The following is a 15,435-nucleotide window of genomic DNA, read 5'->3' as shown; positions in this document are numbered from 1 at the left end:
GGGCCAGGAGGCAGACGGGCAGCCATCCACAGGTCTCCCTGGCAATGTGGACAACATATGCCTGGCTGCCCATGCTGCCTCACCTTCTCTCCCACCTTCTCCCTGGCTCCGTTCCTTGTTAGTTTCTCTAGGGTCACATTGTTTTCCTTCTCCCAAAAGAACCAGGGGAGGCCCGAGCTGGCCACTTGACCGTCACCTTGAGCCAGCCATCTGGTCACGACTGGGTACCTACAGCAGCACCATGTCCACCTGACGGAGGGCCTGCCTGGCCTTTTGGACCCTCAGTGGTGCAAAGTCTGGTTTTTGTTGCTGTTGTTTTTAAATGTATTATCAATTGGGAGCTAATACATATATCATATCATTCCATAGTTCAATCACCTCAAGCAGAATTGTACAATTGCGGCCAATCAGTTTCCAAGCATTCTTTTTCTTCCTGGACTCTTGACATCGTCTCCCTTTACACCCACCCCCACGCCCCACCCCTGGAAACCCTTATTCTACTTGCTGTCCCTACAGGTTCATCAATCCTGGGTTTCATATACTGAAACACAGAAAAACATAACCTATGATATAGAAAGTCTATTTTGAGTGTAAGAGACTGGTTTTAAGTAGCGTTAGCTAGTAGTGGAGGTACAAGGATCACATACCTTTGTCCTGAGTTGAAAAGAGAGAGGGGAAAATGGGTTTGAGCCGGAAGGCGCTGGTGCGTGAGTGGCAGTGGCTACCTAGCTCACCTCTTTGGTGAGTGCCTGCCCGGTAAGGCTTCGCCCAGCGGCCCCAAAGCTGGCTGCCCACCAGAGTCTGCCAGGAAGATAGGCAAATGAGAGATCCCTGAGTCCTAACCTGAACCCAGAATCTGTGGGTTTGGAGCTTGAACTTCCTCTTCAGGGACTGTTTGTAGAGAGTATCGCGGTTTACAGAAATGGAAACCACTGTGTAAGCACTTTCTTGTCACTGCATAGGTGACGGGAGGGAGGCCTGGGGGTGCCAAGTGACGAATCGACCTGAGCAGACATAGCAGCCATCCAAGTTTAGAAAGGGGGTGGGTTATCTGGGGGGAAACAGCAGTGGCCGTGAGCTTTGACCAAGGTGACAGCCAGGGAAGGAGCGCTTTGTGGGGAAGGGAGTCAGCTGAGTTTTAGGCACAGTGAATCTGAGCGACACTCAGAAAGATTTGGGGAGACAATGAAGACACTCCTTGGAACCAGCGAGGAATGGTACCTCATGGTGGAACCTCCCTTGGGAAGTGCTCACTCATGTCTCCCCACAACCGATGGGGTAGAAAGGGTATCATCTGCCTTCTGCCACCCAGCAGACAAGCTCAGGGGAGCAGCGCCATGCCCCTGGATTGCATAGTGAGGAAAGGACGGAGACGTGTTTGAAGCCTGGATAGGCTGGCTTGGGGTCAGGCCCACAATCCACCAGTTCTTTTCAGGACGTCAGACCACCCGAGTCTGCATGCTTCCGGTGCCTACCTGAGGTGTTGGCAGCTTCTGACTATTTCCACAGAGACCTGAGGATCCCGTTGCGTGAGTTTGCCCTGTCTGGGACAGTTTATGTTTGCTCCTGTCAACTGCCTCCGCCCAACACCAATTGTTTTCTAGACCTGGGCCAGTGCGGCCACACTCCAGCCCTTTCTATTCTTTGACAGCTCATTTAGCTTCACCTCCGTGGCTGAAGGAATCACGCATGAGCACACTCAAGCCGCCCCGCCCGCAGGCCCTGGACAGGGAAATCAATGCTCCCCCTGGCTGCCCTTTGCGCTGGAGACATGTCCACGCTCCCCAGCTGCCATTTTCTTCCTCATCGTCTCCATCACCATCCTCCTCTTCTTCCTCCTCGTCCCTACCTCACAGGCTATTACTTGAAATAGTATTCATTTTCTCTGCTACTCCCTATATGTTTCTCCCCCGCCCCGTCCTTGGTCTCCAAGCCCAGCCCCAGCCTTGATGCGTCCCTCACCAGACTGTGGGAGCCAGGAGCCGGCATTGTCATGGGTTCGTTCTTTGCTCCACAGTCTCACTTGTATGGGGAGAAGGCCGATGCTGCCTTGGTGCAGGACCACGCTGGACACACAGTGCATGATGGGAAATACCTGTGGATTCGTGCTGGAGGCACGATGGGCAGCATCCGCAGCACCTGGAAACCTGCAGTGCGGCCCTGCTTGATTTTACAAGGTTTCCAGGCAATGATGCACTGAAGTTTAGAATCACTGAAATCAAAGAATGAGGGCAAGGGAAGATCTGAGACTAAATCCTGTCTCTGAATTTCCCAGCTTTGGACTCTCAGAAAAGTCACTTTTTTTTTTTTTGAGCAGTAGATTCAGAGGGCAGAGGGGTCCACTTCACAGGTTAATAATGGGGAAGATTCTGTGACAATGGTTGTAAAATGCTATTGATCGTGCCAAAGGTCTGTGGGTATTCAATGCACTTTGATCTCTACCTCTTGGCTGGCCCCAGGTGTTTGAGTTGAGTGTTCAGTCCAGGTAATATATTCTGTTCATATTTATGCCTCTCTCTAGCCATCTGTCACTCTGTGGGGTCTAAGGGTTCTGGGCAAAGGAGGAACACTTACACTACGTGGTGACTTCCTCATGATCAAGGCCCCAGTGGGTCACCAGGGAATGTTACCTAGCCCAGCAGAACATTCTTTGCATTAACCAGCCTCCTCATTCCATAGTTTGACTGATGGGTAGCAACACCCCTGGCTCCTGCCCTAGCCCTCTGTGCTGAACCCTAAGCTGAAGTTACAGCCAAGGCGGTGGTCTTACTCGGTCTGAAGTTGCCCCACTCCCAGGCCTCCTCCTGTACCGGATCATGCAGAATCCTTACTGATGCTTATTATCAATATTAATGATCCACGGTCTAGTTGTAAATTGTTTCAGTATAATATTTCTTAGACTGTATGAATGCTAACAACAAGCCTGGTGTGTAAGACCTTTCTCTATTGGATGATAGTGTTCATATTTACAACGTTCTCCATAGCTGAGCCTCTGTTGGTTTCTCCCTTCCCTTCCCTTTAATGCCTACTTCGTTCTCACAAAAGTTATTGATAGAGGTCCTTGAGGACTAATAGCCACAATACTGCAGCCTAAACACCAGGGAATGGGGCAACGTCATTGCCCATGCAAACACTGGCATCAAGGAAGACAACAGTATGAGCCTCTAGTGTGGCAGACAGAACCACGCCGTTCAAAGCCTCACTGCAATGGGGGAAGAAGGACAGCTCTGAGTGCTTTAGAAGGTTGGAAAATTAGCATAGAATTGTGAAGTCTTGGAGGTACGTTGGCGCATGTAAGTTGGTCCTTATGAAAAATGTTCTTGTTGTTATAACTAACTTCAGGGATATTTTTCTTTTAAAAACTTCACCACCTGCTGAAGCACTGCACACAATTCTATAGACAGTCATTTTGGTTTGCCCCTCAGACAGTAACTTGCGGTGTGGTCCACACCCCACCCGCAACACGATTTAGGGAAGAGTTAGGAAAATCATGCTGTTTTTGTTAACTGCTGTCGGTGGGCCCCTAACCCTCGGTGACCACCTGCACAGTGGACGGAAACACTGCCAGGGCTGTGCTGCCCCCGTGCTCAGTAGAGGATCGGGCCACTGCGGCCCATCCGTCCATTGCCTGGTTTTCAGAAGCAGATCAGCAGATCGTTCCTTCTAGTCCATCTTAGTGTGGACGCTCTGCGGAAACTTGTTCAGCAGTGGAGCAATTACGAGGCTCTGCCAACAGAGGGTGGTGGCTGCACCGGAGCTGCATGGCCTGGAAATCCAACCTGAGTCTCAGGCCTCAAAGCAGAAACAAAAGCAAAAAAACCCAACAACAATAAAACCCCTCATGCCTATTGAGTTGATTCCAACTCCTGGGGAAACTGTAGGACTGGATTGAAGGGCCCCTGTGAGTTTCCGAGATGGTAATTCTTGACAGGAGGAGAAAGCCCCATTCTTCTCCTGACAAGCATCTGGTGGTTTCAAACTGCTGCCCGGCATGGGCGGAAAAAATTCTACCAGGGAACCAACACAGCCCTCAAGAACACCACAAGGCTTCTCTGAACTGCCTGAAGCCAAGGGAGGGCTGTAGGCAAAACTACTCAGGAAGAATAGGAAATGACAGAGATATTAGAAGGGACATATTCCACAGAGAGAGAAACCAAGGCTCAGAGTTTAGCGGTAGATTCGGTCATTCTGCTAGGGCAGGGCTCCTGAAGATTTCTATGCACATACATTCTCTCGGTCACTCACAACAAAGGCTCCCCCACTGCAAATTACTGCTTGTCCCTGGCCGCTTAGAAAGGTAGATCACAGTTTACAATGCGTTATTGCTGAAAGAACTGGTTTGTCCTGGAAATGCCAGCCCTAGTCAATCTTTCCGGCCAGTGCCGGGGGAATCTTATTAGAGGCTCTATGCAAATAGAGTCCATCTTTGCCTCTCCTCCATGTTGAAAAATGGCCTGGCCTCTTGGCCACCCTTTAGCGTTTGCATAGGACAGTTAATCATGTTACCTCTCTCCACCCCAGGGAGGGGAGCCAAAGGCGGTTGCTGGATTTGTGATATTTCTAATCAAAAGGAAGAATGTAAGTGCTATAGAATACACACACACACACACACACACATATAGATTACAAAAATATTTCCTCTTTGTACTCTGCAGAGAAAATTATTTTCCCGATAAGATATTTTAACTCCAGGGTTATCAAGTATGCTTTAGCTGCTTTTCTGGATTAAAGGTATCTCTAAGGCTGATTTATAGCCATGTAAAAAATGAACTTCTATCTTAGATAAAAGGGTCCAAAGGCAAACCATTTCCGAATAATATCTATGGCTTGTAGCTGCTGCAGGGAAAGGAAAAACTAAACTAAAAAGAACACCACCAAAGTGACTTTATTAACATACCCTTTTCATAACTGCATTTTGAACAATGTGAGCCATAAAGCTGAAATATGAGTATGCTACCCAACATTAAAATGCTTTGTAAGGTGCTTATGGGGGAAAAAAATTAAAAAGCTAAAGTTGCAGGCTAAAAGGGCAGGCACTCTGTAAATTAAGGTGCAGAGATGCACACAGATTCATTATGAGAAAGCTGAGGCCCACTCAAAGTGCAGCTCCGATGGACTTTGAACCCAGACTCCTTAACTTTCCAATGCTCTCAGGCCATTGTGGGAAGCAGAGTGGAAGGGCAATCTTGTCCTGGTTTCCGTGCGTTTCCCCCTCCAGTTAGCACCGTGAGCGCAGACGTGGACAGGCCTCCTTCTCTCACTCCTAATGGACATCGCCAATTAAGCTGAACATTTCCTCTGGACACTCAAGGTAGGCTGGACATCCAGGGAGCTTCCCTTCGCCCTTTGCACACCTTGGCCTCCCCATCTCATGGTCTGTGGCTTCCCCCAGGGGATCATCATGGAGGTGCTGTTAACATGAGCAAGGGGAGACCCCTGGTCCACTCCCCCCCCAGCACTTTCCCCGTTTCTTAAGTCCTAACAGGACCACCGCAATGAGAGCAGCACTTCTCTGGCGTGTGGACAGCAACAGGAATCCAGAGGCTGTGAACACAGTTCCTCCTTGGTTACCAGGCAATTCCACTCTCTTCCCTGTCTCTCCCTCCTTCCCATTTCCATCCGTCCTTCCTTCCTTCCTGAGGGTCCTAACTGCTTCCTTCCTGACAAACCTTTCTCAGAACAAAGTTCCTTCTTCCCTAGCCCTGTGCTAAAGGCCCCCTCCAAGAACAGTGCTGTGGGAAGAACGTGGGTGTTCGCAGCAGATAGACTAAGCTCTTGTGTGAATTTATCACTTCCCAGATCCAAATGATCCCAAACAAGCCCCTCTGTTTCTCTAGGCTTCAGATTTCTCACCCCATAAATGGAAAAGGTTTCTTCTGTGTCACCCCTGACCACTCCAGATTGTAAAGCCACATGACGATTTGAATCCTTCACTTGGAAATGGCATGTAATGAATATGTAATGAGCACCTGAAACCAAAATATGCAAAGTGCATTTCCTTATTCACCTCTTCCCTCTCCAGTATCTACCCCTGTTCCCAACTCGTTCCCATGCCCTGTCAATACCTCATCCTCCCAATTAGTTAAGCTCAACCTGGGAATCACCTTTGACCCTTCCTTTTCCTCTTGCTTCGTCTGTAATGCAGCTGCAACCTCCGTTGCCTTTATCTGCTAGGCGTATGCAGCATCTCTTCTCCAGCTCCGTGGGTACCACTCTAGCCTCGATGGCACAGTGGCCTCTAATGGGCCTTCCTGCTTCCTTGATCTCCTATGACTCAGTCTTCACCCCCCTCACCTTAGTGATCTGTAAAGAATATATGTAAGATAGATTAAGTCTGCCCATCATAAGGCCTGGTCTGAGCTTGGTCTGTATTTCCACCTGCATCCCTACCCCCTTCTTACCTTACTCAAAACACATCATCCTTCTTGTATTTCTCAAACACACTCAAAATGTCTGTACTGGTTCCCTCCTGTGCCCAGATAACACTTCTCAGCATTCAAGTCTCAGCGCAAATGGCATCTCCTCAGACAGCCTTCCTGACCACCACCCCATGATTCTATGCTCCTTAGCTTCTCTAAAGCATTGACCACTGCCTGACATCCAAAACCTAACTCACTGCCATCGAGTCGATGCTGACTCGTAGCGACTCCCTGTGGGTTTCTGAGACTATATATGTGTAAGGGAGTAGAAAGCCCGGCTTTCTCCAGAGGAGCTGCTGGTGGTTTTGAGCAGCCGACCATGAGGATTGCAGCTCAACATGGAACCACTACTCCACCAATCTCAATAGATTTGTGGATTGTCTCTCCCACTGGCAGGGAAACTCCACAAGGGCAGGGAATCTGTAGCCTCTTTCACCAGACATCACCAAGGCCTAGCACATTTCCTGGCGTGCTATGAGTACTCAATGTATGTCAAGCTCTAGTGTGATGCTCATGATGGTAGGAGAGTAATTTATGTAGCTGCTCACCCCTCTGAGACAGCCAGGACAGGACTGCAAACCCCACAGGTATCCAGGAAACATTTCCTCACACAGGACAGGGGATGTTGGCACCCACCGTCCCCTTCCAATCTCCCCCTCCCCCCATGTAGAATTGCCGAGCTTCCACTAGCCTCTCTGCAGGGGCTGCTGCACTTCCAAATCGACACTTGTTCATCTAAGTTTAAAAGTCAATCCTATGGAAGGCCATTTTTTCACTTTCTTCTGTGAAATAAGGAACTATTAATTTTTTCCCCAAATAATTACAATTTGTGGAAGACATTTTTCCTAAAAGAGGGCCAAAATTTAATATTATCCAAGTAATTTTAAGGCAAACATCTTGTATAATATGTCCTCATTTTCACCAATGAAAGCTACATGTTCGTTTTTCATTTTCTAGGCTGACCCCACCCAATCACCAAGTCTATTTCCTGCTCAGCACACCGCCCATGCACCCCGCTGGACATGGCTCGCCCGTTCTTCCAGGGCCATCGTAGTTCTCAGTTGACTCCCGTGGCTGTTCGGATGAGTGTTCTATGATGACTGTCCGTTCTCTGCAATTCCTCTCAGGACCTGCGCCTTGCAGGAGGAAGTCTGCTCTGGCATACGGATTCCAGCTTCCTTGCCTCTATAGACTTGCTCCTCCTGTTCCTCATCCTCTGGACATACTGGTCCATGCAGTCTCCCTATACGCCGTGCTCTCCCTGGCCTCTATCTTTGCGCATGTCCACAGGCCATCGGGCCCTCCTTGATCCCATTGCTACAGCGAGAATTCCTCTCCGTCCTTAAAACCCCACTTGGAGTACTCAGTTAGCCTGCTCTGGCCCCTAGTGCCACGCCCTTTACTGCTCTGCACACACGTTTTTTTGGATTCCTGTAATAGCCCTTTCTACCCCACGCGATAGTCACTCACCATGCCTCCTGTGGGAGGTCAAATGTTCTTAAACAGCACCTCTCCTCCACATACCTGCCTTACATGCACATTGACGCTCCTCCCTTTGAAGGGTGGGGTCTATGCCCCATCCCTTCGGATGTGAGGCGGTCCCAGCTTTGATCCACAGCATCCAGTGGAAGGACGCTGTGTCGTTTCTGAGTCTGATAAAGGGCCATCCAGCTTCCACTGCTTCTCTCAGAACCAGGCCAGGTGTTTCAAGGAAACACAGGCCACACAGAGAGACCGCCTACGGATGGTTTGATTGGCAGCCCAGTGAGGTCCCAGCTAAATGAGAGTGTCTCCCACCAGACATGTGCGTGAGGAGGCCTTTGAGGGGCTTCCAGCTCCAGCCACTGTCCAAAGGCGAACCCTTGAGCATGAATCAGCCAGGGAACCCCAGCCGCCTTAGCTGCCCCGTGCTGCCCCAACAGACATACTGCAAATGAATGGGTTGAACACACAGAAATGCATTTTCTCACAGCCCAGGAGGCTAGAAGTCTGAATTCTGGGGGCAGGCTCTCGGGCAGTGGTTCTCCACCTTCCTAATGCAGTGACCCTTTCCTACAGTTCCTCAGGTTGTGGTGACCCCCCCACCATAAAATTATTTTCATTGCTACTTCATCACTGTCATTTTGCTACTGGTATGAATCGGGTGACCCTTGTGAAATAGTTGTTCGACCCCCAAAGGGGTCGCGACCCACAGGTTGAGGATCGCTGCTCTCGGGGAAGGCTGGCTTTCTCAGTAAGTTCTGAAAGGAGGCCCTGGTCTCCTCTGAACGTCTGCGTCTGGTCCTCATGTGGCTCGGAGGCTCCCTTCCACACCTCTGCTGCTCCCTCTCCTGTTTAATCTCTTTTCTACCTCAAAGGAGTTTAATTAGACACTAATTATGGCTCGTTAATGTAAAAAAGAAAACCCACTCTCAAATGGGATTGTAATCACCGGTAACCGAGGTGAGGATTCATCGTTCCAGTCGGTCCCAGAGTGTGAGAGACAATAATGTTGTTTGGGGAGCCCTGGTGGAGCCCTGGTTACGGTGAGCTGCGGTTCGTGTGGGCGGCAGTTCTGAAACGCCAACAGCCCCGTGGGAGAAAGACTGGCAGCCTGCAGGGGAGCCCTCTGAGTCAGCAAGGTCTCCATGGCAACAAGTTTGGTCAGGGGTTGTTGTTTCAAGACATTAGACTTCTGGTAAACACCACTTGAAACTAAAGTCCCTTTACCTGTGACTGTGGCTGGACTGGTCTACCTCTGCCCATTCGTGAGCGTGCTGAGAACAGAAACCGGGTCTGCTTCTGTCTCCATGGGCTGCTCCAGAGCCTTGTTAGTGAAGCTGAACCTGAACATGCACAGCAGCCTCACCCCATGCCCCAAGCTGTCCTGCCACCGGACTGGCACCTCATGCTCATCTATCTGCTCTCCTCAGCTTCCCTTTCAAAATAAAGACCTCCCTGTCTACCCCTTAACCCTGATTCCACTGAAGAAGACCCTCAGGACACGGCATTGCCCAGGGTAAAGCACACCAGCTGGTTTCCTTGCTGCTCAGAAAGCGTGTAGGACCTTTTAAAACACCAGGTGTCTAAGAAGCAGGAGAGGAAGACCTTTGGCGCTTATACTTAGCACACTTACTGGCTGTGATCATTTGGGGCACACCCAAAGGTTGCTTTGACTTGTCACTCTGCTGTGGGCGGCCAGTGTGAGGTGTGAGTCATTTAGGTTCTGGGAAGGCCTGGTACTGCCCAGACCTGAATTTCAGGAACCGCTCCTTCCCAACTGAGCCCACAGGTGGGTCCACAGGGAAAGCCGCCTCTCCAGGGCTGGTGGTGACACTGAAAGCGCTCAGAAAGGGACGGTACTGAAGCAGGAAATGGGGTTACACTCAGAGGTATTTACACATCCTGGGATTTTCGGGTCCTCTCGTGTTCTTCCACAATATCAAAGGGTTCAGGACTGAAAGGGGCAAGGAAAGCAAGCTTCCTTGACTTCTCCAGCCTGGTGGCCGGAGCGTGGGAGAAATCCCTCCATCTGCTGGGTTGTGCTAGCTGGTCACATGGAGGAGGCAGCCCCCACTCCCAGCCCTCACTCCCACCCCCATGGCTGCTTCTGGCTGAGCCCTTGAGACCTATCTTCAATCACACTGCTCGGCCCTGCCCGCCTCTGCCCCTGTGGACAGGTGGGAGGGTCGGGGTCCAGTCTCAATGGCAGGAAGATTATTCTGGCACATAGTCTCGCCTGGAGGTGGAGCACGTTCCTGGAGCCCTGAGAGGCCATGAGCAGTTAGCTGTTGGGTAAATTGAGGCACAAGCATCTCCACATTCTGCAATAAACTAGAATGCCCCCCTATAATCTGATCTTAATCAGGGACATTGCAGAGACCCTGGTACAAAGAGGTCAGAGGTTCATCAGAGGGGAATCAAAGTAACAGGATATCAGAGGCTTTGGCTGAAGCTTCAAGAGACAACAGCAACAACAAAAAGAAAAGCCGAGCTCACTGTCACCAACTCGATGCTGACTCATATCGACCCTGTAGGACGGGCTAGCACCGCCCTGTGCGCTCATGAGACCGTAACCCTTCACAGGAGTAGGATGCCTTATTGTTCTCCTGTGGAGCTGGCTGGTGGTTTCAAACTGCTGGCCTTGCAGTTAAGCAACCCAACTTGTAACCACTACGCCACCAGGGCACCTTGGGACCATCCAGGGGCTTCTACAGTCACCATCAGAAAGAGACCGCTGCCACTGAATCAATTCTCACTCACAGTGACACAGTTTTCAGAGACTGCAGATCTGTGCAGGAGCACACACACAGCCTTCATTGCCTCCCACAGAGCAGCACGGGGGCTTGATTTGAATTGGGTGGTTAGCATCCCAATGACTAGCCACAGCAACACCAGGGCTCAGACTTTCTTGGGAGTCAGGAAGCCTTGAAGAAGCAGCGAAAGACACAGTTGTTGTCTGGTCTATTCTTTGAGACAGGCTTCCTCAGCAAACTGCTAGTACTTTGAAACCGCCCGATCACCCTGGTTAAAGTGCTTTCCCCGGTTCGGAATGACAACTGCATCCAACACCATCCAGAGAAACAAGTGAGTCTGGCGCCTTTCACCCTATGTGGTGGATGAGGAAACTGAGGTTCAGGAAGAGAATGAAATCAACTCTTCAATGTCGTTCAGCAAGTCTTGGTCCCCCTGTTTGGTCTCCTCGTCTGTCTAATATTGCTCAGAATTACAGTGCTGAGCTGTGCTCTAAACCAATTGGCCACATGGAGAACCAGGACTTCATTTCCGCTGGTCACCATGGTGTTGAAGAACTACAGGACAATGTGGTTGGAGGGTGGATCTGGTAGGGACGTTTTGACTTCAGCCCCTTCCCCTCCCGAGTATAAAGAGGTTTCCAAAAGGTCATGGGAAATGGAATTAAAGGATGATAGGATTTTCCCTTGAGCTTTTTGAAGTTCTCTTCAAATATAGGGATAACATTCTGAAAGCCCGGTGGACAAAGAAAACTATTCCCTCTTGGAAATCTGTTTCAGGCAGGGGGAGAAAACTCCAAATTCTAAACTGTGAAGCATGCCATAGCTCTCCTTGTTCAAATAGTCTAGAAATGAATGACACAGAAAGCCAGGTGATTTCTGTTCTCAGACCTCCCACCATTGTATCCACATAATTGGGTCTCAGATCTCGCTTTTGATCACAGTGCAAAAGGGAGCCCCAAGGAGGTAAAACCACACGGAGAACTTCAGTGCTGGAAAAGGGGCTGAGGGAGCGTCTTCTCCATCTACAAGGCAGGGGCAGTGAGACCATTGCAGGGGTGCCACAAGGGCAGGCGGTCAGCACTCCTCGCCCAGTGCCTGGCACCCAGTGGCTGCCCAGAAATTCTTCTGGTTTCCAGCACTGCCGGCAGCCTGGACGACAGGCCTGTTTTCAGCCAGACCCACAGAGACCCGCCCTGCAGTCACCCCCTGAAGCAAGCAGCTCAGTGCCCTAGAAGCTACTTCAGAAGCCAGGTTGGCAGTCTCCTCTACAAGGGTGTCAGAATGTAGTGCTACAAAATGTAGTGCTACAGAAACTTTGCATAAACAAAAATATCGAAATGTCAAGCTATGGTCTCTCCACATATACCCATCTAGGACTATACATTTCTGATGGTGGTATTTCCATCTCTGCAAGTCTCCTGTGCTCTTTGATTTATACCTCGACAAAGTGGGAGTTTGGGCATCCTCCAGGGACTCAAATCCTGTTCCTTTAACTGTTCTTTGAGCTTGGAGGGGAAACAGAGACCTCCAAAGATAAGATTGCGGCTGGAGGGTGGGTGGGGTGCAGGGCTCAAGGCAGCCATCACACGACAGCCCTGGAGACCCCACAAGAGTGACAAGTGTTTTGTCATGAGGGGACAAAATCTCCTCTGTCAGCTTCCTGGTCTTTTTCTCACTAATGCACTTTTCAATTTTCTTAAAACATCTTCAAAATAAGTGTCTGTGATTAAGACTGTTCCTTTACCAAAGAAAACAAACTCAAAACAGCCCTCTGCCATTGAGTCGATCCCAAATCATAGCGACCCCATAGGACAGAGTAAAACTGCCCGTGGGTTTCCAAAACGATCAATCTTTACAAGAGCCCAAGCCTCATCTCTCTCCTGTGGGTCTGAGGGCGGGCCTGAGGGTGGACTTGAACTTGTGGGTAGCAGCCCCATCACCGCCCATTTTACCAGCGGGCCTCCTTTGGGAACCACAGAAGCGCTCACTCTCTGAGCTGACCTCACTGCCTTGGCCTCAGCTGGCCCAGCAGAGACCCTCCGAAGTCACCGTTGCCGTGACCCCTTTTTTGGAAGACACAGGAAGCAACTACAGCCTGTGTGTGGCTGAGAGAACTTGTCTACAGCCATCCGCTGGTCGCAGAGATTGGTTGAAACACAGATTGTTTGGAATAAACCCTTGCATGGAGGAACGGAAACCGTAGTAGCAATTCGTTTTTACTCATCCTTGTAGATGACAAAAGCCTCCTGAGCCTGTAAACATTATTTTTTTTCCAGGCTTAAATTCGTTGGCTGCTCCTGTTCTACTTTCTTCTCCACTACAAGACTGACAAAGGGCAATGCAGGGATCATTCATGGATGATACCAGAATCAGTTTGTGAGTGGCTGCATTATGTTCTTAAGTTTCTCTCTCTCTCTCTCTCTTCTTTCTTTAGTGGATGTTCTCTCGGCGCTGTGCTAAGGATATTCTAGACATAATTGCATTTGGTATTATTCCAAATTGACAGATGAGAAATTTGAACCTGGCAGAACTTGTGTGACCTACTTGGTTGGTGAATGAGGGCCGGGATCTGCCCCTGGCATGAGGCAGTCCCACCGGGGCGCTGCTGAGACCAGCCCCGGTCTCCCAGAGCCCCCATTCAGCCTCCGCCCCGCCCGTCCCCTTACCCAGGGCCTTCATGTAGCCATCAAAGTTGGTGTTGCTCTCCATCTCCCAGGTGCCGCTCTGGTCCTTCGTCATGGTGTCGGCTTCCGGCTCAGCCTGGCAGGGTGCGTAGAACGCCAAGGAGCAGGATGCACGGAGAAGGTGTTGGCAAGAGTGGCTTTTATAGGCAAGTGAAACAGGTTTATGACTCTGAAGATAACTGGTTCAAAGATCATAAGCACAACCCAAAGGCCCTGCCTTTTTGTTTGCCAAGTTCAGCAGGGCAACATGAATCTGGGCACAAAGTCTGAAACGGCTGGCTGAGGTGGCCCATTGACCCCCTAGGGCTGTGGTTCTCAACCTGTGGGCTGTGACCCCTTTCACAGGGGTTGTCTGATTCATAACAGTCGCAAAATCGCGGTGATGAAGTAGCAATGAAAATAATGTGATGGTTGGGGGGTCACCACCACATAAGGAACTGTAGGGAAGTGTCTCGGCACTAGGAAGGTCCAGAACCATTGCCCTGGGGCAATAGGATGTTTCTATGGGGCGAGCAGAGGTTCCAAGGAGCCCCTGGCCCCACACAGAACACTCTGCCTGCCCTTGGGAAAAGCCAGTGCCCTGTGTCCACTGCACATGGATTCACACAAGCTGAATCAGCCAGCAGCACACAAGCAGCCCGGAAACCGGGAGTCTCCCAGCACGTCCAGCCCGGCTGGTGGACTGGGGAGATGGGAACTCACCCCTGTGGAGCTCTACTCTGTTGGGAAACATGCAGACTTCATTCTACTTAAGGTCATACAAACTTTGGGAGCTATGCTTTTTTGTGCCCAGTATACAGATGGGAGAGTCTTGACGTTAAATTGCATGCTTAACAGCCATTGTTTAAGGGCAGAGCTGGGATATTAGGTTCATGTGTTAGTCTGGGTACTTTAGAGAAACAAATCCACAGAAACTCATGTATAAGAGAGCTCTTTATATAAAGGGTAAGTGTGCATCAAGAAAACATCCCTACCCAGTCCTGCCCAAGCCCACAAGTCCAACATAAACCCATTAACCCATTATGTCCAACACCAATCCACAAAGTCCTCCTCCATCTCACAAAACAGGCGCAAGGATGCCGACTTCAGGAGGAAAGCAGAATCAGTGAATGTGTAAGCATCTCAGCACTGGCAGGGGTCTGTCTCCACATGGCTGCTCCAGCACCCAGGGCTGCATCAAGGTAGGTTCATGTGACTTCTCCTTGGGGATGTCTTACAGGAAGTCAGCCTTGCCAGCTGAAGCAGGGAACTGCTAAGGCAGCTGCACCCTTCAATTAACCTCCCATGTGTTTATCGGCCAGGTTGGCACAATAAACTAACTCAGTTCAGATCTGGTGACTCCAAAATCCTTTCCTCAAAAGTGTGCAGCATCGAGCTGCAGCTGGGCTTGGGAACTGGCTCTCCCTTGCTTCTCGAAGGAGCCCTGGGAAATGCTAAGCTGTAAGGTTACAGACAAAAGGCATGTTCTGAAAACTTGCTGGGCCTGGAAGGAGGACAGAAGAGAGGCAGAAGGAAGTGGTAACTCACTTCAAGATCTCACGCGCAAGCCTGGACTAAAATGGCAAGTGTAGCTGTGCCCCTCTTCCTTCAAGACTTCTCTCTAAACAGAGTGTCCCCGAGGATAGGTCAATAGGTTGGTTTTCTGCTCTGAAACGCCATTCTGGGAGAGAAGGGCTGGAGAATGTCAATGTGGACTGCAATGGAGGAACCACAAGTCCTCAAAAACAAAGCCTAATTTGATTTTGACATTCGGGGGCTCTGGTTTGTGTCTGGTAACCCTGTGAAACCAGTGTAAACAGCTCTGTCTGTGAGTGAGGGTACGTTCATCGCAAATAGAAAGTGGGCCAGTAATAGCAGAGGGGCCCCCTGTGAGCCACCAGCTGAGTCCTCTGGTGTTGGGCCGCAGAGCGTAGCCTTCCCCCGTACAGTCCCTCTACCACAAGTCGAGTCCCCCGGAACCCCGCTTGGGAGCTCCGGCAGTCACCTTAGATGGTCAGTCTAATGGATTAATATTTAAAATGTCAAAGGAGCATTGCTAGAGCGGCACATGTAGTGAGGTGTCCGAGGGACCTGCCTCCTGGTCAGCGCCTGGAGCCT

At 50.2% G+C, this 15,435-nt stretch overlaps 1 protein-coding gene across 1 annotated transcript in view; it reads right to left on the bottom strand.

The window, feature by feature from the left end:
* RBP2 (retinol binding protein 2) overlaps positions 1-13,485 on the bottom strand; it is a 29,168-nt gene extending 15,683 nt beyond the window's left edge. Inside the window, exon 1 of the mRNA XM_004712083.2 lies at positions 13,321-13,485. Coding sequence (XP_004712140.1) covers positions 13,321-13,393 — 73 coding nt within the window. The 5' untranslated portion in view covers positions 13,394-13,485. The remainder of the gene's footprint in view (positions 1-13,320) is intronic.
* Positions 13,486-15,435: the final 1,950 nt, after the last annotated feature.

The sequence above is a fragment of the Echinops telfairi genome, unplaced genomic scaffold (genome assembly GCF_000313985.2).
Source record: "Echinops telfairi isolate 266 unplaced genomic scaffold, ASM31398v2 ScPeMD7_16;HRSCAF=60, whole genome shotgun sequence".
NCBI lineage: Eukaryota > Metazoa > Chordata > Mammalia > Afrosoricida > Tenrecidae > Echinops > Echinops telfairi.
The sequence above is the reverse complement of the archived record's forward strand: the minus strand, read 5'-3'. Positions and strand labels throughout refer to the sequence as shown.